The sequence below is a fragment of the Pseudophryne corroboree genome, chromosome 5 (assembly GCF_028390025.1).
Source record: "Pseudophryne corroboree isolate aPseCor3 chromosome 5, aPseCor3.hap2, whole genome shotgun sequence".
NCBI lineage: Eukaryota > Metazoa > Chordata > Amphibia > Anura > Myobatrachidae > Pseudophryne > Pseudophryne corroboree.
Window position 1 is genome coordinate 275,785,005 of NC_086448.1, and position 21,985 is coordinate 275,806,989.

Here is a 21,985-nt window from a genome sequence, read left to right on the forward strand (position 1 = left end):
ACAGAGAGTCCGATTTTCTGTGACGAGCAGTCCTCTTCACATAGATTTTCAGAGCCCTTACAACATTCAAGGACTTTGATGAAATTGAGGAGTCAGTAGCCACTGGCATCACAATAGGTTGGTTGATATGAAATGCTGACACAACCTTTGGAAGGAACTGCTGGCGTGCCCAGAGCTCAGCTCTATCCTTATGGAAGATCAAGTAGGGGCTTTTACAAAATAAAGCCCCCAACTCTGACACACGTCTAGCAGAAGCTAAGGCCAACAAAGTGACAGCCTTCCACATGAGAAACCTGACCTCAACCTCCGGCAGAGGTTCAAACCAATCCGATTGGAGAACCTGTAACACCAAGTTAAGATCCCAGGGCGCCGTAGGCGGCACAAAGGGAGGCTGTATGTGCTGAACCCTTTCCAGAAAAGTTTGAACCTCGGGAAGGGAAGCCAACTGTTTCTGGAAGAAAATGGATAGGGACGAAATCTGGAACTTTACTGATCCCAACCTCAGGCCCATATCCACACCTGCTTGCAGGAAGAGGAGAAACCGTCCCAGTTGAAACTCCACCGTAGGAAACTTCTTGGACTCACATCAAGATACATATTTTTTCCAAATACGATGGTAATGTTTAGACGTTACTCCTTTCCTAGCCTGTATAAGGGTAGGAATAACCTTGTTCGGAATGTCCTTCTGAGCGAATATCTGGCGTTCAACCTCCATGACGTCAAACGTAGCTGCGGTAAGTCTTGATAAGTGAACGGCCCTTGCTGAAGAAGGTCCTCCCGAAGAGGAAGAGTCCATGGCTCTTCTAACAGTAGATCCAGAAGATCCGCGTACCAAGACCTCCTTGGCCAGTCCAGAACAATGAGGACCGCCTGAACTCTTGTTTTCCTTATGAGTTTTAGAACTCTTGGAATGAGTGGAAGTGGAGGAAACACGTACACCGATTGGAACACCCACGGAGTCACTAGGGCATCCACCGCCACGGCTTGCGGGTCCCTCAACCTGGAACAATACCACCGAAACTTTTTGTTGAGATGCGAGGCCATCATGTCTATTTGAGGTACACCCCAAAGATCTGTTACCTCCTTGAACACCTCCGGATGGAGTCCCCACTCTCCCAGATGGAGATCGTGTCTGCTGAGGAAGTCCACTTCCCAGTTGTCTACTCCCGGAATGAAGATTGCTGACAGCGCCTACGCATGTTTTTCTGCCCAGAGGATGATTCTTGTTACCTCTGACATTGCAGCTCTGCTCTTCGTTCCGCCCTGTCAGTTTATGTAAGCTACTGTCATGACATTGTCCGACTGCACTTGAACGGCCCAATCTCGCAGAAGATGGGCCGCTTGGAGAAGACCGTTGTAGATGGCTCTCAGTTCCAGAATGTTTATAGGTAGGATGGCTTCAAGACTTGACCACCTTCCTTGGAAGGTCTCCCCTGTAGTGACTGCGCCCCAGCCCCGGAAACTTGCATCCGTGGTTAGAAGGATACAGTCAGAAACCCGAACCTGCGCCCCTCCAGAAGGTGAGGTAATTGTAGCCACTAGAGGAGTGAGATCCTGGCCCTTGGCGACAGACGTATTCTCTGGTGCATGTGTAAATGAGATCCCGACCACTTGTCCAGGAGATCCAGTTGGAAGGACCGAGCATGAAACCTCCCATATTGCAGAGCCTCGTAAGAGGCCACCATCTTCCCCAGAAGGCGAACGCACTGATGAACTGACACCCGGGCTGGCTTCAGGACATCCCGGACCATTGTTTGTATCACCAACGCTTTCTCCTCCATAAGAAACATCCTTTGCACTTCCGTGTCGAGGATCATTCCCAGAAAGGACAACCTCCTGGTCGGCTCCAAATGTGATTTAAGGTTCAGAATACAACCGTGTTCCCTGAGCAGATGGGTCGTGAGAACAATGGACTGTAACAGCTTCTCCCTGGACGATGCCTTTATCAGCAGATCGTCCAGATATGGAATTATGTTCACCCCGTCTGCGGAGAACCATCATCTCCTCCATCACCTTGATGAAGACCCTCAGTGCTGTGGAGAGGCCGAATGGCAGGGCCTGGAACTGAAAATGACTGTCTAACAGTGCGAATCGGAGAAAAGCTTGATGTGGCGGCCAAATTGGAATGTGAAGGTATGCATCCTTGATATCCAGGGATACCAGGAATTCCCCCTCTTCCAGACCTGATATCATCGCCCTCAGAGACTCCATTCTGAACTTGAACTCCTTCAGAAAGGGGTTTAGCGATTTTACGTTCAGTATGGGCCTGACCGAACCATCCAGTTTCGGAACCACGAAAAGGTTCGAATAGTAACCTTTGTTTTGCAAATGGGAAGGAACTGGTACAATGACCTGTGATTCCACCAACTTCTGGATGGCTTCCTGTATGATAGCCCTGTCCGCCAGCAAACTGGCAAGCCTGATTTGAAGAATCGGTGAGGAGGGAGATCTTGAATCTCCAGCCTGTACCCCTGGGACACAATATCCTGCACCCATGGATCCAGGCCGGATGACACCCAGACGCGACTGAAATGCCTGAGTCTTGCCCCCACCTGCCTCACCTCCAGGCCTCTCGGTCCACTGTACCTGAAGTAGGCTTCTATTCCTGGGAACCCGCAGCAGCAGGTTTCTTGGATTTTGGTCGACCTCCTATAAAGAAGGTGTTGGACGGCTTGGCCTTTCTTGTTTTAGTAGCCCAAAAGGACTGTGACGCAGCTGAAGAAAAAGGTTTCTTCGTAACAGGTGCAGCTGAGGGGAAAAAAAGTAACTTACCCACTGCAACCGTGGAAATCCATGAATCTAACGCTTCCCCAAAGAGAGCCTGACCTGTGTAGGGTAGGGTCTCCACACCTCTCCGGGATTCCGCGTCGGCAGACCACTGGCGCAGCCAAAGTCCTCTACGAGCCAAGACAGACATGGAAGAAATCCCTGCAGCCATGGAACCCAGGTCTTTCATGGATTCCACCATAAATCCTGCAGAATCCTGAATGTTACGTAAAAACAATTCAACGTCACTTTTATCCATTGTATCCAAATCCTCAAGTAACGTGCCTGACCACTTTACTATAGCTTTGGAAATCCATGCACAGGCAATAGTAGGACGTAGTATCGCCCCTGAAGTCGTGTATATGGATTTGAGCGTAGTGTCAATTTTGCGATCAGCCGGTTCTTTCAACATGGTAGATCCTGGAACAGGTAAAACCTCCTTTTTTGAGAGTCTGTACACAGATACGTCAACTACGGGTGGGTTTTTCCATTTTTTCCTATCCTCCTTAGGGAAAGGAAAAGCAACCAGAACCTTTCTAGGGATCTGAAACTTTTCTCCGTGTTTTCCCAGGCTTTCTCAAACATAGCATTTAATTCCTTAGACGCAGGGAAGGTTAGCGAGGCTTTCTTATTGTTAGTGAAGTAAGCCTCCTCAACCTGCTCAGGTGTTGCATCAGCAATATTTAAAACATCTCTTTTGGCCTCTATCATCAACTGCACCCCTTTTGCAAGAGATGCCGCCCCCCGCAGCACATCCCCATCACCGTCTGCCGTGTCAGAACCGGTATCAGTGTCATCTTGCATAATCTGGGCAAGAGCACGTTTGTGGGAACATACAGTAGAGGTCCCTGAGGTAACAGAACCGGACCAAACTGCCATAGGAGTTCTGTAAAACCTGAGTTGCCGACTCATTCTGTGCAACCCTAGTAGAAATCTGAGAAATCATAGTTTTAATAGAGACTAACCACTCAGGCTCCCTTGCTGGGACCTGCGCTAACACAGTGCAATCCTGATTACATGGAATGGGATCGTCCTGAGAGAACATTTCCTTTGCAGCATATGACACAGAGTCCCTTGACAGAGCTTAATGGAGACCACAGATACCCCACACACACACACAGGGAAGGGCAGACAGAGTTTCCCCCCTAAGAATGGCAAGAGAGACACAGAGATTGGAGCCAACCCACACACAGCGCTAATAGAAAGGGAGACCCCTAACCAGCGCTTACTGCGTACCTTAATAGGTTAACACAGTACAGAGATATAACCCTCCACCCCCCCTTCTACAACCCCCTGGTACCGTAAGAGATGGCTGGAGTTGATTTGGAGGGACAGCTCTCCCTGACAGCGCTTCTGCAGGCAGGAAAATAGCGCTGAACGATGCTGGGTCCGCTCTGAGGAGAAGCTCCGCCCCCTTTCATGGCGCTGCTTCCCGCTTTTCTGAAGATTATACTGGCCTGAGGAAAAGTGCTGGCAGCGATCCTGGGACCCCAACAGGCTTGGAGGTCAGTGTAGGGTGTAGGCGCTGGCTCAGGGCGCGCCTCACAGCGCCGCACTATGTATCGCTGAGCCCCGGAGCGCAGTTAGTACTGCGCTCCATACCCTGTTGCCACCATCTTCACAACGGCTCCTCGCTTGCCAGGGGGGACGGTGACTAACTTAACACTGATCTTCTGGCTCTGCAAGGGGGTGGCGGCATGCTGCTGGGGTGAGTGATCCCCTGTGGCGGGGAACGTTCAATCCCCTCAGGAGCTCAGTGTCCTGTCAGCGGAGATAGTGGCTCAGACCCCGCAGGGCGGACACTACTTCCCTCCCTTAGTCCCACGAAGCAGGGAGGCTGTTGCCAGCAGCCTCCCTGTGCCTAAACTCTATTTAAAATAATAAAACTAAAATAACTCCTATGGAGCTCCCCTAGCTGTGACCGGCTCCTCCTGGCACATTTTCTAAACTGAGTCTGGTAGGAGGGGCATAGAGGGAGGAGCCAGCCCACACTCTCAATCTCTTAAAGTGCCAATGGCTCCTAGTGGACCTGTCTATACCCCATGGTACTAATGTGGACCCCAGCATCCTTTAGGACGCAAGAGAAAAAAGTGTTTAAACCCACAAAATAACAACCACATTTTATTTTGTGTGTTGACCTTTTGACCCTGTCGACCCTATGGTATAAATCTAATGGGGCCAATTGAAATGTTTTTTCCCATGGCCACCACTAGAGGGTGCCCAGCTGCAGCAATTCAATTGTTTTGCCGTTTGAGTGCCCAGCGGCAGACACATTTTTTTCGGCACAGCCTCCTGAGGTGCAAAAAAAATGTGTGTAAACTGGGCACAAAGCAGGGAGTTTAGACGGGTTTAGCCGTTTTAGATGGCTAAACACTGTCTGTTTGGACGCGATGTGCATGGGCGCCTAAACACAAATGAATTGTGACAGTTGTTTGGGCGTCAAAAAAGTCCCGTTTAGACAGGATTTTTAAATGCTCAAAAACAACTGAATCGGCCCCAACGACTACCTATCTTTTTAATGTGTATCTTCAGTATCACACCCTCTAAAGTCCCTATAGGAAACACTATTGGTGACATACAGTACAGTAATAATGGAATACATAACCACTTAGAGCACAATAATTGATTTCAATAAAGATATGAAACTGGGTGATATCAAGATGTGTAATCTAAAGACATTAAAATGAATGACACACCATTTAAAGAACATGAGACCTTATTAATTATATCTCAATAGCAGGTATCACTGATTAAATCACAATTCATTCATGAAATCACAATTGTTTCCACCAGCAATTCAGTGTAATGTTTCACAGGTATTGTTCAATAGATTTACAGTAACAATATAGACTGTCAATAAGTCGACATGCAAAAGTTTGACAGGATCAAAAGGTCGAAATGAAAATGGACAACACAAAAATTGTTGACACAACTTCTGATTATTTTTGTATGTAATTTTTTATGTTTCATCATATCTGAGCCAAATTAGTGGTAACGTGCAAGTTCACCACACTTCAGGCAAGCTGCCTTGCTTCCCAGTCGTAGTCCACGTGGATGGTTATTGATGAAAAAGTTGAGAAAATAGGATTTTGGTACTTACCAGGTAAATCCTTTTCTTTGAATCCATAGGGGGCACTGGAGTACTCTTGGGATATGGACGGTTTCCGCAGGAACAAGGCACTGAATATTCAAATTTAGAACTCTCCTCCCCTCCATATCCCAGAGTACCTCAGTGTTTTTTACTGAGCCGAACAGGAGCGATAGAGAGGTTGACAATAGAGAATTACATATAACAGAACGGACAACAATAAAGTTGACACATAACGTGACTGACAACTAAACAGTTGGCACCATAACCGATAGAACTTGAACCTTGAACCAGGCGGTGAGAATGGGTTACCGTAAGATCCCCTGAACTTACCACAAACCAGGTAAAACTGCTCTGGGGGGGGCGTCCAGTGCCCCCTATGTATTCATAGAAAAGGATTTACCTGGTAAGTACCAAAATATTATTTTCTTTTCATCCACTAGGGGTCACTGGAGTACTCTTGGGATGTACCAAAGCTTCCCCCGTGGGCGGGAGAGCTGTTTGGCACCTTTAACACTAGGCGGCCAAAGCTAGATGCTGATGCCGCAAACGTATTAAACTTGTAAAAGCGCACAAACGTGCACTGATGACCATGTAGCCGCACGGCAAAGCTGCGTCATAGAAGATCCACGACCAGCTGCCCATGAAGTTCCCACAGAACGTGTGGAATGAGCTGTTACTGATGTAGGCGGCCGTAACCTAGCATGAAGGTAAGCCTGACGTATAGTCAGTTTTATCCATCTGGATAAGGTCTGCTTAGAAGCTGGCCAACCTATCTTGGCAGCATCATAGAGAACAAACAACGTATCCGTCTTACGAACTGTAGACGTTCGGGATACATAAACGCGCAATGCTCGTACCACATCCAGAGTTCCAGAATGTCCAGTTAACACAGGAACTACTAATGGTTGATTGATGTGAAAAGATGACACTACCTTTGGTAAGAAAGCGGGATTCGTCCGAAGTTCCGCTCTGTCATCATGAAACGCCAAATACAGTGGCTTGCATGACAAGGCACCCAAATCTGAAACACGCCTTGCCGAAGCTAAGGCTAGTAGAAAAATTGTTTTCCAAGTGAGAAACCTAATATCCACTTGTTGTAAGGGTTCAAAATATGAAGACTGTAAGAAATCTAAGACCAGATTCAAGTCCCATGGCGCTGTAGGTGGAATGAATGGAGGCTGTACTCTGAGGACACCTTGTAGAAAAGTGTGTACAGACGGCAATAGAGCCAATCGTCTTTGAAAGTAAATTGACAAAGCAGATACCTGCACCTTAAGTGTAGATAAACGCAGACCTCCATCTAACCCCGTCTGTAGAAATAACAAAAGACGGGATAACTTGAAAGATGATGGCGGAAACTTCTGATCTTCACACCAACTGATATAGGCACGCCAAATCCTGTAATAGTGAGCCACCGTAACTGGCTTCCTAGCACGTAACATGGTTGGTATAACCGATTCTGGAATGCCCTCTCGTCTTAAGAGGGCGGTCTCAACAGCCACTCCGTCAAACGCAGCCGCGCTAAATCGGGGTAAAGGAACGGACCCTGTTGTAACAGGTCCGGACGTAGTGGGAGCAGCCAAGGATCGTCCGCGAGTAGGCCGCGGAGATCCGAGAACCAAGCTCTCCGAGGCCAATGAGGCGCCACTAGTATGACTGTGGCGGACTCCCTTTTGATCCGTTTTAGCAACAGAGGGAGCAGCGGAAACGGTGGAAACAGGTACACGAGGCTGTACGGCCACGCGATTGTGAAAGCATCCACTGCCACTGCCTTTGGATCCCGCGTTCTGGACACATACTGGGGCGTTTGGCGATTGTGGCGAGACGCCATCAGGTCCACTTGAGGGCAACCCCACCTCTGGACCAACATGTGAAACACGTCTGGATTTAATGGCCATTCTCCTGGATGAAAATCCCGACGGCTGAGGTAATCCGCCTCCCAGTTGTCCACTCCCGGAATGAACACAGCCGACAATATCACTTGGTGATGCTCGGCCCAATTGAGGATCCGAGCTACTTCCCGCATTGCCATGCGGCTTCTTGTTCCTCCTTGTTTGTTGATGTATGCGACCGCCGTCGCATTGTCTGACTGCACCTGGACAGGCTGAGACCGAAGTATGTGCACTGCTTGTCGCAGCGCATTGTAAAATTGCCCGGAGTTCCAGGACATTTATAGACAGCAATCTTTCGTGATCCGCCCAGAGACCCTGGAGCTGACAATTTTGAACTACAGCTCCCCAACCTCTGAGACTCGCGTCCGTCGTTAGAATTATCCAATTCCAGGCGCCGAACCGTTTCCCAGCTGTTAGATTGTGTACTTTGAGCCACCAGAGTAGAGATACCCTGGCCCGTGGCGACAACCTTACCCTGTGGTGAATCTGCAGATGCGAGCCCGACCACTGTGCGAGCACATCCAGTTGAAAAGGACGTGAGTGAAAAATTCCGAACTGAAGCGCTTCGAAAGCCGCCACCATTGTGCCTAAGAGGCGAATGCACAAATGTACCGAGACTGTGCGTGGCTTGAGCACAAATTGAACCAGATGACGAATGATCTGCACTTTCTGTTCTGGTAGGTAAATTCTTTGATTTACCGTATCGAGAATCATACCTAGGAATTGCAGTCGTTGAGACGGAATCAGATGTGATTTCTTGAAGTTGACAATCCAACCATAACTAGTACATCATACGTTAGCAACGCATGTTGGAGGAGCATCTGTTGTGACGGAGCTTTGATGAGCAGATCGTCCAAGTACGGAACTATTATCACTCCCAGGGATCTGAGATGAGCTATCATCACAGACATCACTTTGGTGAATACCCGAGGCGCTGACGAGAGGCCAAACGGTAGAGCCTGAAACTGGTAATGGTTCTGCCGTATTGCAAACCGCAAGAACCGCTGATGAGGTGGCCAAATCGGAATGTGTAAATACGCATCTTTGAGATCCAGCGCAATCATGAATTCCTGTAGCTCTAAACCTGCAATTACCGACCGCAGAGATTCCATCTTGAATCTGTAGTAAGTGACGTACTGATTGAGGCCCTTCAAGTTCAATGTTGGCCTGACCGAGCCATTCGGCTTTGGTACCACAAACAGACTGGAATACTAACCCTGCCCTTGTTGGTGCACAGGGACCGGAATCAAAACTGCTGACGCCAGCAGAGACTGAATGGCAATTTGCAGAACCGCCCTTTTGTCGTCCGACACAGGCAGTCCTGTCTTGAAAAACCGCAGTGGCGGGAGACAGTCGAACTCTATTTTGTAACCTTTTAACACTAAATTGCGGATCCACCCATCTGTGGACGTCTGGAACCACGCCAAATGGAACGTCTGAAGGCGTGCTCCCACAATTGGAGATCCAAGATGGGCTGGGAGTCCGTCATGCCACTGGCTTGTCGGTGACCTTAGCGTCTTGACGACTGGCGTTGGTTTGTTGGAAACCACGCCCCCGACCTCGTCTACCGGGCGTGGCTGGTCCTCTACCACGGCCTCGAAAGGGCTGAGGCCGAAAGGATTTGAACGCCGGGCCCGAGTATTTCCGTCTAGGTACCGTTAGAGGCAATGGCAAGAAAACAGACTTACCACCCGTGGCCTCAGCAATCCATTTGTCCAATTCAGGACCAAACAATTTCTCGCCCCCGTAAGGTAACGCCTCTATACCTCGTTTGACCTCCGCCTCCGCTTGCCAAGAGCGCAGCCAGATTGCTCGTCGCGCTGTAACTAGCGACGATGAAAGGCGAGAAGTGAGCTGACAGACGTCAGTAGAAGCTGTACATAGATAATCAGCAGCTTCCCAGATTTGATCAGCGAGAAGTATAAGGTGATCGTCATGTAGGGCAGACTTGAGTTCTGTTATCCATACCATGAGCGCCTTAGTTACCCAAATGCCAACCAACCCAGGTCTAAGCAACACTCCTGCTGCTATATAAATGGACTTTAGCATAGCTTCTATTTTACGGTCTGAAGGGTTTTTAAGCGTAGTAGCCGTTGGGACTGGTATGGTTAATTTCTTCGTAAGCTTAGACACAGACGAATCCACTAATGGCGGATTCTCCCATGTAGCGGTCACAGACTCTGGAAACGGGTAACTAGACTTAAATCTGCGAGGTATAGAAAACCGTTTATCCGGATTCTTTCGCGTTTCCAGTAACATCTTATTAAGAGATTCCGAAGCAGGAAAACACATCGCAGTCCTCTGTCGTTTAGCAAAGACGACTTCATCATTTGTCAGAGGCTCCTCAGTCTCCGTAAACTTCAGAGACTGACGCACCGCTCTGATGAGATTAATGCCTGGGCTGTCAAAATCATCACTATCTGACTGCTGGTCTACTTCGCCCTCCTCACCGTCATCTTGCGCAGTGAGGTCTGGCATAGAGTCGTCAGAATGCAACATAGCAGAAACTGGTAAATCATAAGACAAATTAAATTTATCACTACTACCCAAAATGGACTTGGACTTTTCTCACCCTAGACTCTGATCTTGCCGCTTCCCGATCCTGACGAGCGGCGGCCAATTCCGATTGCAATCCAGCCATGACATCTGCTAGCATAGCCCATGGAGGGTCCGGGGATGAAACCGGCTTTGAAACCGGAGCAGAAATCCTATTCGTGGCTGAATCCACAAAACATACTGTACATGTGGTAGATCCATCCGGTAACACACTGTCACAGACATGGCAGGGGAACTGCTTTGTTGTTTTCGCTGGTGCCTTACTCATTATGCAGACAGACAATACAATAGACAAAGACAGACAACTTGCACGACTCAGTAAAACAGTACCAAGGTGTCTCTCTCTCTCTCTCTCTCTATATATATATATATATATATATATATATATATATATATATATATATATATATATATATATATATATATATATATATATATATATATATATATCTGGCCAAGTGCAGTACACGTGGCCAGTCCGATATGAAATCTGATCCCAAATTCCCACTAACACCTCTGCGCCTCCGGTGGAGTAGAGATGTAGTACAGGAACAATCTGGAATCACAACAGGAAGACAGGAAGCATGGTTAAAATGGCTGCCATGTCTCACAGTGCAATATATTTAACAAATGCAGCCAACCCGTTAATATAGGCTTAACAGCCAATTTCATTAATGTCACCCTTTGCAGCCCTCTGCTAATGTCCTTACCCCCCTTTTGCTCCCCCCCCCCCCCTCCCCGTGGCCCGTGTACCGCTGTCTGAGCGGGAGTTACCGGGGAGCGGGTACCCGCGAGAGGGTGCAGGGAGCCGGGGAGCGATGTACTGGAGAGCGGTCTTGCAGCGGCGGCCGGCGGGTGTGAGCAGCGGCCGGCGGGTGAGAGCGGCGGCGGGTCTCAGCGTGGAGGAGCGCGGCGCTGATTGGAGCGGTTGCCGGGGCGGCCAGTTAGGAGAGGCGAGTGCGGGCGCAGCAGCGCCGGCTCTGAACAGTGTCCCCACACAGAGGGGCGGCAGCGTGCGCTGACCGCCCCTTCCCCCCAGCATACCTGACTCCAGAAGCGATGGCTGTGACGGGGCTTCTATCTGTAAGCTCCGTCCAGCTGTAGCAGCAGTCAGGGAGTGAGCTGCGTGTGGCTGTGAGGGTGCTCTTTGTGAGGACCGACACGCCATGCGCTGCTCCGTGCAGCGGCACTATCCCGGACCCACGTTTTTACAGAAACTGGGAAGGGATGTGCTGGTTGTACAAAAAGTTAAAGTTAAAATTAAAAATTAAAAATAAAAATATTCAAAATTAGTGTGGAGAACTCCACACCAGCCTTGTTGCTACGAGGAGCACAGAAAAAACACTGAGGTATTCTGGGATATGGAGGGGAGGAGAGTTCTAAATTTGAATATTCAGTGCCTTGTTCCTGCGGAAACCGTCCATATCCCAAGAGTACTCCAGTGACCCCTAGTGGATGAAAAAGAAAAAATAAATAAATTGTGTCAATCATTTTCATGTCTATATTTGAACCTATCAACTTTTTGAACCTGTTGACCTTAAGCATTGTCGATCATTTGGGGTCGAGCTATTGACTGGCTTTTTACTGTGCATCTATGAACTAGATACCATATTTCACAGTGCAGTAATATGTCAATCATCATCAATAACCACACTAGTGATATAACTGATGACATAACAGGACCATCAATGGTGGCATCACAATGGTGGCCATTCTTGACATGTGGCACCACAAAGAAATATATCATGAGTGACATAATGGTGAATCACAATCAGGAATATCAAAATAAGCAAAATTTCTGATATGTACAAAATAACAATATAGTTGACATTACTGAAGCTGCCAAATAGCTGAATTACTGATAGCATCAAAATGGATGGGTCACCGTGTTGATTGCTGGTGACTTATGATTACATGACATCACTGGAGACTACACTGAAATATATCACACCCCAATGGCAGCATAAGTGATGTCATCACTAATGACATTACTATTCGTGAAATTTGGCGAGATTACAATGGATAGCCAATAATATCATATTAGGCATAACTGATGAGTTCACACAACGGAACTCATCAGGAATAGAAAATGTGTATTTGGCAGGAATTTTCCTTTTGGGACTGCTGGGTACCTGTTGGCGGTGGTTTACTCTCCCACTCAGCGCTCTCCATCATGTACTTGGCTAATCTCTCTGCATTGCACTGTTCCCGCTTCTGCTGGATGAGCTGCTGAAGCTCACTCTTACATGTGGTCATGCGGATTTGTAGAGCTGAGGGCTGAGATGTGCTTGTGTATATCTGCAAGGTGGGTCTCCTCGACTGGATTCCTGGTCCATCAGATGACTGTAAGAGATTATCAGATACATAAAACGGGTGTGGTACTTTAGGTCGACATGAGTTAGGTCGACATACATTGGGTCGACCACGTTTGGTCAACATGCATTAGGTCGACATGCGCTAGGTCGACATGGAAAAATATCGACATGCATTTTTAAAAAAAAATTGGTGTTGTTTTCTTTGAAAAGTGACGGGGAACCCCAATTAGTGCACTGTAACCCCTCGCATTCTGGCACAGTTGCCAATTGTAGTCCATGTGGATCGTTAAGTATGAAAAAGGTAAAAAAAAATAACCTAATGATCCTGTCGACCTAATGCATGACGACCAAACGTGGTCGACCCAATGTATGTCGACCTAATGACCGCCATCCACATAAAACAATTACTTAGGTTGCTAATGTTTTATAATGGCATTCTTTTATACGTTATCACAATTAATAATGGCCTAATTCAGACCTGGTCGCACACAGGCTGTCTTTTGCACTGCTGCGACCAGGTAATCGCTGCCTACAGAGGAGGGGGTAAGTGCATCGCAGGGGTGCGAACTTCTATGCAGCGAGCTGCACAAACAATAGTTTGTGCAGTTTCTGCACAGCCCAGGACCTACTCAGCCGCTGTGACGATCCGGGCCGCAGGTGACGTCAGGAATCCTCCTCCGGAACGGGTGGACACGCCTGCGTTTTTCCAGACACTCCCAGGAAACGGTGAGTTGCCGCCCAGGAACGCCTTCTGCCTGTCAATCTTCTTGCAATCACGGGGCGATCGCTTTCTTCGTAGAAACAGTCGCTGTCCGGTGATCCCCGTCACTGGACAGCGACATGCCTGCGCATTGCGGACCGCACGCATGTGCTGTTCAGACCCGGCCGCACGGCTGCGAAAAAAGGCAGCGTGCGATCGGGTGTGAATGACCCCCAATGTGCGATACCAAACGACCATGGTTATTGCTATTACAATGCTATTAAATTCGTAAAATTTCAGTATAAAAGATGAAACATCTGACAACCTTCTAGGGATAAAGTCTTCCACCAATGAGGAGACCGGCTCCTTACAAATCTGGCTTCTGATGAATGTGTAGCCACAAATGCTGTGCAGACAGTGGCTTATTTTATTACCTGCGGTGAGGAGGACAGAGGAACATTAATTGCTGCAGAGGACTCTGAGTGGAGAGGCTTTGAGACCTCCTGGTCAGCAGGCAGAGTTCTTGTTACAGTTTGGTTTAGGTTTGCTGGCTCCATTGCACCAAACATGCTCTTCCACTCCTCGTTCACATTGGAATCTTGCTTTACATGCTTGCGAGCTAGGGTAAATGGGAAATAAATAAATCTCGATACATAAAACTAAAACAGATTAAAAAAAAAAAATATGGAGAAACATTTGTACCCTGTCACATTGTATGTATGTTGGAGCTTAACATAGGGATTAAGCTGCAACAATAAGAGACAGGATGTCTATTATATACTGCAAAAATATAAAAAGTAATCTAATACTAAAACTGCCTAGTACTCTGTGCCTGCCACCAGGATAAATCATATACTGTCCATAATTCCCATTAACAGTGATCGCACTGAGACAAACATTATGTGGGTAATAGGGAAGAGGATGAATTCCGCAACCTCAGTCACCCTCAAATCTGAATATGCAATGTCGGCAAAGCCCATACTTGCTACTGAAAAACAACTGGACTGAAATGCAATGGTTGATCAGATCAAATGCCGGATGAAGACAAACTTCTTAACCCTGTCAACCCTTGGCCTTTTAAAGAATTCAAGGAATCACAGAGGTCAAGAAAAAGATAGGCAGATTAGACATGGAAATGCAAGTCCGACAGTGATGATGTACCCGTGTCCTAGGATCTGGTACTGTACAATGCAGTTGGTGATTGAGTTGCAATTCCAGCAAATGCATTCCAATTGTATTTAAAAATGCAATCACATTGCAGGCACTGAGGATAGTGGTAGCCCTTCTGCATACGCAGCATGGCTGCTTTTGCAGGAGCACAGCCGCCATTTTCATCATCGCAGCAGCCTAAAACGGTCCAGACACACCTGTGATGTCCAGACCACTCCCCTTAATGCCGCATCACACACACACACACGCACACACACACACCCCCTTCCCCCGGGGCATGCCGCTGTCAATCAAATTGTGATTGCATCCTTCCAGTATGCGATTACAATCTGAAAGTCTACATGTGCAGTATTCTAAATAAGTTAGGTAAGCCAACACCGTTCAAGCCTGGCTCTTGAACAGAGATATTCACACATGGGACTAGATACATTTTCCCATAAGATCCTAGATGATAATTAGACTCCTAAGAAGACCATTGTCCTTGGTGAAGGTACACCTCCCCCTCCCTGAAGGCTGGCATCTGTAGTGGGCCCCTGCTAAACAGGTACTGAGAAGGGTCTACCTACCACCAGGTGAGCGGTAACCACCTGGTTAGTGAGGCAACTACCCTGGAAGACAGTTGGTTGGAACATGTAAGGTACATGAGAGACCCGATACATAAGCACAGATATAAGGCTCTGGAGCAATGCAAAGTAATCTGCATATGGGACTGCAAGCAAAATAGAGACCGTGGTCAATACTACTCTCATGGAGAGCTTAATTGTAGTTCCAACATTTTTGGGTCGTCATGTTGAAATGTCGAATTGGCATCTCACAGCCTACACCATGATACTGTCTAGATACAAGGTAAAATTATGATACATAGAAGTGTCACCATAGTGGTTATGCCCTTGGGGAAGACCTGAGTAGCTGATGAGGAAGTCTAAACTCAGATTTCCCACCCGGAGTGCAAAAGTAGGGAAAAATGAAAGATGTGCAAGTATTCCTCCTTGATAGCTAGAAAAAAACATGTGACTGGTATTTGGAAAAAAGTTGTCAGCTTCCGAAGTCAAGATAGGTCAGTGGTGTCACCAGGGTTAGTTACGCTGCACGTAAGGGGGCGAGACCTCATGTCCACAACACCGTGCCTCCTGGTGTATGACATTTTGGGAGTGTGGCTGCTTGTCACACCCCTGTTCTCATCATGCTGGGGGCTTGGCCAGCAGCCCCCAGTCTCTCCCAGTGCGCATGTCATCCTACGCTGCTGCTCGGTGATGCCAAAATAATAAATCCGGTCCGCTAACTTAGCAACTGACTGGATGTAGATCAAACTAGTATATGGAAACAGTCTTTCGAGAAGTGTCTGCAGTCTTTTGGATTAACCTCGAGTGGCATGGCCGGAAATTTTCCGGTCTGGGCAGCGCTGGCAAGCCCAGAAGATAATCGGGCATACTACTGAGTGATTACCGCACAGCGCCAGGGAATCAGTATAAGGTATTAAGGAGTTAAGCACGCCCCGCAGACTATCAGCGTATGCGGACTCCCGGGCGGCACTGGTGTTCCCAGGCAGCGCTGGAGTTTGCGAACCCCACGGACGATACCCACGGGTGTTCGCCGGGGGGATCAAATCACTTTGCCCCCGCCCCTTCCACAGCAATTTATAAAATACACAAGGGGGATTGAAGCACAAGGGAGATTTAAATTTTAAAGTCCCCACTGATGTACATGCATATACTCTACTGTATTTACAGTAGCACTCATTTCCGCTTCCAGTGAACTCTGACAGGGGGAGCTCTATCAATGGTTATTGTGCCCTCGTGGAGTTTTGAGCATCTTACCACAGTATTGCTCAGTGTGTAGGCATTATGATGTGTAGTTAAATGTATCTTTTGGATGTGCAGCTGCATGCATCTATACCACAGCTAAAATATCGTGCAGCTGAATGATGGCCTAAAGAACAGCAAATAAACTAAGTGCTGATGACATTCTTGCTTTCATGGAAGATGAATCAGTAGAGGATAGCCTTTCAGTAAATTGATTTGAGCTTGATAGTAACAGCAGTGGTGAATCTTGTGAAGAACTGTCTGACTGAGAGCTCGCTCCATAATATTTCCTCAGAAACACTCGTATGCCATTTCCAGTGGTCAAAATGGGATAGTAGACAAGCAGATGAGACGTGTGGAAAACAGGTATTTTCTGTGTGGAAAACCGGTATTTTCTGGTATTGCAGGTGTTTGTGTACCACTTACTTCAAATGTTTCTCCTCTGCAATTCTTTGAACTTTTTTTTACCGATGATTTTGTCCACCATATAGTCATCGAGAAAAATAGATACGCAAATAAGTGCCTGAAGGATGCTCCAATTTCGGGTGCAGGTTCAAAACCGAGAATTAGATCATGGTACGATGTGTGTGAAAATGAGATGAGACTTTTTATTGCTTTTATTTTGGCAATGGGTATAATTAGCAAGCCTGAAATTAAGCTGTATTGGAACAGAGACTATATACTTCAGACACCTATTTTTAGTGAAACTTTTTCGCTAAGAAGATTTCAGTTGTTACTCTGTTACCTGCATTTTGTCAATGAAGAAGACGCAGACAGCAATGATAGTCTCTGGCAAATCAGGCCACTGCTGGAAATGCTGCGTACTTCTTTTACAGAATCATATACGCCAGAGCAAAATATTTCTGTAGATGAAAGCATTATGGTATTCAAAGGAAGGCTACTAATAAAACAATATATTCTGCTAAAGAGAGCCAGGTTTGGAATAAAAAAAAAATTTCTATGTGAATCACATTCAGGATATGCCTGGGACTTTTTCATTTACACTGGCCAAGGTGAAGAAAGGCGGGGTGGAGAGAGTGCTTTGCAGAAACTAATAAGCCACGCTTCAGTAACCAAACTTGAAGTGTGTCCAGAACTTATAGGAAAAGGGTTTGTTGTTTTCATGGACCGGTGGTTCTCAAGTCCTCAGCTATTCCATGAGCTGCAACAGCATGGTTTTGGAGCCTGTGGAACAGCTGACTTGCGAAGGAAGGAAATGCCAAAAGAACTGCAGGCTGCTAAATGGAAGAAAGGAGATGTGCTTTGCTATACATCAGAAATTAGTTCAGCAATCAAATGGCGGGACAAAAAAAAAAATGATGAGTCAATGTTATCCACATTTCACAGGGGAAGAATATGCGACACAGGAAAAAATAATAGAAAGACCAAAGAAGTGGTAAAGAAACTAGAGGTAATAGAGTACAATGCAAACATGGGGGGAGTAGACATATTAGACAAAAAATAATACCTTACTAAGCCTTAGAAAGAGTGTCAGATGGTACAGGATACTATTCTTTCATTGGATAGATTTAACTCTTGTTAATGTCCATATTATATATGGGAAAAGTAGTGATGAAAAATGCAGTCTCCTACAATTTAGACAAAGTTATTCATGGGCTTTTAGAGAAATATACTATAAAAAGGAAATCGCCTTAGGGAGGAAGACCCTCAAAAACAGAGCCCCTTGCTTGTCTTACTGAAAGACCCTTCCCAACTCATATACCAGCCACAGGAAAGAAGTATACCAGCAGAGTGTGCAGAGTTTGTCCCGGAAGAAAAGAAACGAGATGGAATGTAAGCTGTGTGGGAACATCCCAATACATCCAGAAGGTTGCTTTTAAAAATTTTCACACCAAAAGAAAGCATAAGAATTTGTTTATTTAATTTTGCTCACATTCACCTAAATTGCTATAATATACTCTGCCTTCATGACAAAAACATATGTAATCTGATTATTGTATTCTTTAATAAATTCTTGTAAGATGAATAGTAAATGATCAACCCATCATTTAAAAACCCACCCTGGGAGGTGTGACCAAATTCCAAAAACCCGCCACTGAAGGGGTTAAGGGTACTTGAAAGATACCAGGCCATAAGAGGTAGTCCACTACAGTGGGGGTTACCCATAAATCTTGGTGACCCTGGATAGAGCGCTCTAAAAGCACAGAAAACATATTTTATTGTTATTTTAAGTAGAGATGTACGGATCCGGATTTACTTGGTTCTTAGAGCCAAAATTAACGAGAGTTCAGAATTATCCAAGAGCCAATAAGATGCTATTTTGAGAACTGGGTAAATCCGGGTATATCCGAACCCGCACATCTTTAATTTTAAAGGGGGATTTTTCATACCTTTTCAAATGACCCCGAGTACCCATGAACATGCAGTATCTATTTTATTTTGGATTCTGTCGAGAATTTGATGTCAAAGTTTACCTCTACATTCCTAGAGCACCCACAGATTGGTAGTTTCTAATTAATGTCATTGGTCTATGTATTATTATTTTTGATGCTGTTTTGTCTTTTGTCTCCTGGGATGGAATATAACCCATTGTGTCCCCTAACGTAGATAAAGGAACATTTGTATTACTTTTTCTGCACTCTTATGGTTGAATTACAGAATTTATATCAGCTTCTCTGATGTACAGTATTAGGAGTTAACCATTTAAAAGCAGTTGTTAGAGGCTGATTTATGCTTGCTGAAGGTCAGTGACTGTAATGACAGTGTCAAATCAAACATATGAGTGGAAGCATGTCTAACATGTTAACTTGTTAAAAGCTAAAAGGTTTGATGAATCCCCATGCAGACAAACAGATCTGTTACAGAGTCAGTAAGTATTTTATTTTACTATAAGAAAGAAGATACATTAAAAATAAATTAGCTTGCTGCGGAAAAGACATGCTCTTTCCTCCTCCTCCTGAACAGTGTTTCTCCCGCTGCTGCATAATTAGGATTTTCTACATGGTGAGTTTGATAGGGTGATTGGACTATGGCACCTCCAGGGTTTACGTATGCTATACCAATTCTTGGACAAGGATTGCTCCTCTATTCTTTCTCTATCCTTACTTCAAGAACGCTTCCCTGACCTGCACTTCCCCCTATTTGTCTATTTTCAAATTCGTAGCTACATTACTAAACTACTATCCCAATAACACGGACTAGACCAGGTTCCCCAGCTCCTACTTCCCTTATTTACATGCACACCAGGAGGACTTTAGATATTTCTACCCTCACTACCAGCATGGCCAAATGGTCAGTCACATTTCCAGATATTCCCTTGAAAACTATCATAGCATCCTGCACCACATTGAATAAGCAACTGGTCTCTGCATCATATGCAGAGATGAATTATAAATTGCTTCACAGGGCATATTACACCCCAAGGCTTCGCCTTTTGACAGGTGCTTAAGACACCTCCAATTGTTTCAAATGCTCTACGCCAGAGGCGGACCTGACCCACTGTATGTGGTTGTGTTATTTAGTACAAACCTTATGGAATAATGTGGGATCATATATTAATAATGTATTGCATATTCCTTTTACGATTTATATGGCCTGGGCTCTGTGGTACCACTATCCTTCTTCTACTCTCCTCTCTATTTCTAAAGGTAATCGCCTTCTCTTAGCCAGGGTTGTTGCAGTGTCGAAAAAAAACTATTCTATCACAGTGGATTGTGTCTGAACCGGTTTCTTTCTCTCGTGATCCCTCGGCTTCTTTATTTGTACCAGGTGGATTGGTCAGAGTGTTTTCTGCACATTGACTCTAAAGCAAAAAAAATTTGATATATGCTTACCTTACATACGCACCTAACCATATTTGACTAAAGAGTCGGTACGGAGCGCTGTTAGACTGTCCACTTGGTACAATCTAGAACTCCTGGACAACGGTATGCCCCCCTTTTAACTATGTTGGAAGTCAGTCTCCCTTCTTTTTATAATGTAATTTTTTGGCTATGTACCACTCTTACTTGTATTTACATATCACTAAGTCTGAGATTTGGCGATCTCCACCCCTATATGTGGATTATTGTCCTTCTGATTTGTACCTTGGTGCACCTTCCTTGCCGATATCTGCCGTTTCATTTTTGTACTGTTTATGCCTGTAATGTTGAATATTTACATGTCTTTCTTGAATAGAACAAAAAAATAATTAGCTAATGATGACTTATGGGATATTAAAAGGAAATACTATTTGGATGGAGTTCCCTTTTGAAAGATAAGAAATCCTTTTATCACTTACTGCGTTTGTCATCAGTGTCCAGCTTTGTTTTCACAAGATCAGCTTGTCTTCCACTGAGACCCAAAGACTGTAAATCAATCACCCCTTTTAAAGCACTTTCATGTATGTGACTCTGATCGGCTACATTAGCCTTGGCTTTGTTTGATTTTAACATAAAATCTTTCAGCGCTAAAAGCTTATCTTCTTCATCTTCCGTCATTCCCTAAAAACAAATACATTAGAGACATCAGAGAGGATCTGAAAAAAAGGGGAGAACTAAAGGACAATGTAACTATAGTCACTGTCTATTATAACTCAAGCAGGTGAACACAGTTCTCTATCCGCTAATGCACTACAACTCTCAGCAGCAAGCATTTGACATGGTATACAATGTATTGTTCATCAATGATAGCTGCAAGCTAGATTTGTACAAGGTGATGGCTTTACTAAGAGCAGAACACAGATATGACTATCTCCAGTTGGGTACTTCAACCTCAACAGATTGAAGAGACTATGGGGTATATGCAATTAGCGGCGAATTGCGGCAAATTATCGCCGTTTTTTAATTCGACACAATTCGACAGGTGAATTCCGGCAGGTGGCTTCCGGAATTCACCATATTCAATGAAAAACGGATTCGACAGTCCCGCGGGCGAAAAACGGCCGATTTGGCGGATTTTGCCGCGATTTAAAAAAACGGGGAAAAACGGGGAAAAAACGAAAAAAAATGGCGTGGGGTCCCCCCTCCAAAGCATAACCAGCCTCGGGCTCTTCGAGCTGGTCCTGGTTCTAAAAATGCGGGGACAAAATTGACATGGGATCCCCCGTATTTTTAAAACCAGCACCGGGCTCTGCGCCTGATGCTGGTGCAAAAAATACGGGGGACAAAAAGAGTAGGGGTCCCCCGTATTTTATACACCAGCATCGGGCTCCACTAGCTGGACAGATAATGCCACAGCCGGGGGTCACTTTTATACAGTGCCTTGCGGCAGTGGCATTAAATATCCAACTAGTCACCCCTGGCCGGGGTACCCTGGGGGAGTGGGGACCCCTTCAATCAAGGGGTCCCGTCCCCCCAGCCACCCAAGGGCCAGGGGTGAAGCCCGAGGCTGTTCCCCCCATCCAAGGGCTGCGGATGGGAGGCTGATAGCCTTGAGGAAAATGACAGAATATTGTTTTTTCCAGTAGTACTACAAGTCCCAGCAAGCCTCCCCCGCAAGCTGGTACTTGGAGAACCACAAGTACCAGCATGCGGGAGAAAAAAAACGGGCCCGCTGGTACCTGTAGTACTACTGGAAAAAAATACCCAAATAAAAACAGGAGACACACACCGTGACAAGTACAACTTTATTACACACTGCCGACACACACATACTTACCTATGTTGACACGCCGACTGCCACAGTCTCCGACGATCCGAGGGTACCTGTGAAAAAAATTATACTCACCTGCCAGTGTCCAGAGATAAATCCAC

The 21,985-nt window shown here is 45.9% G+C and overlaps 1 protein-coding gene across 3 annotated transcripts in view; it reads right to left on the reverse strand.

Annotated features, from left to right (window-relative positions):
• Positions 1 to 21,985, reverse strand: part of PIK3R4 (phosphoinositide-3-kinase regulatory subunit 4) — a 163,216-nt gene that overhangs the window by 90,111 nt on the left and 51,120 nt on the right. For all 3 annotated transcript variants that reach the window (XM_063922356.1, XM_063922354.1, XM_063922355.1), the window contains exons 10-12: positions 20,533 to 20,734; positions 13,755 to 13,939; positions 12,438 to 12,648 (exon numbers count right to left, since the gene is read on the reverse strand). In XM_063922356.1, coding sequence (XP_063778426.1) covers positions 12,438 to 12,648; positions 13,755 to 13,939; positions 20,533 to 20,734 — 598 coding nt within the window. The remainder of the gene's footprint in view (positions 1 to 12,437; positions 12,649 to 13,754; positions 13,940 to 20,532; positions 20,735 to 21,985) is intronic.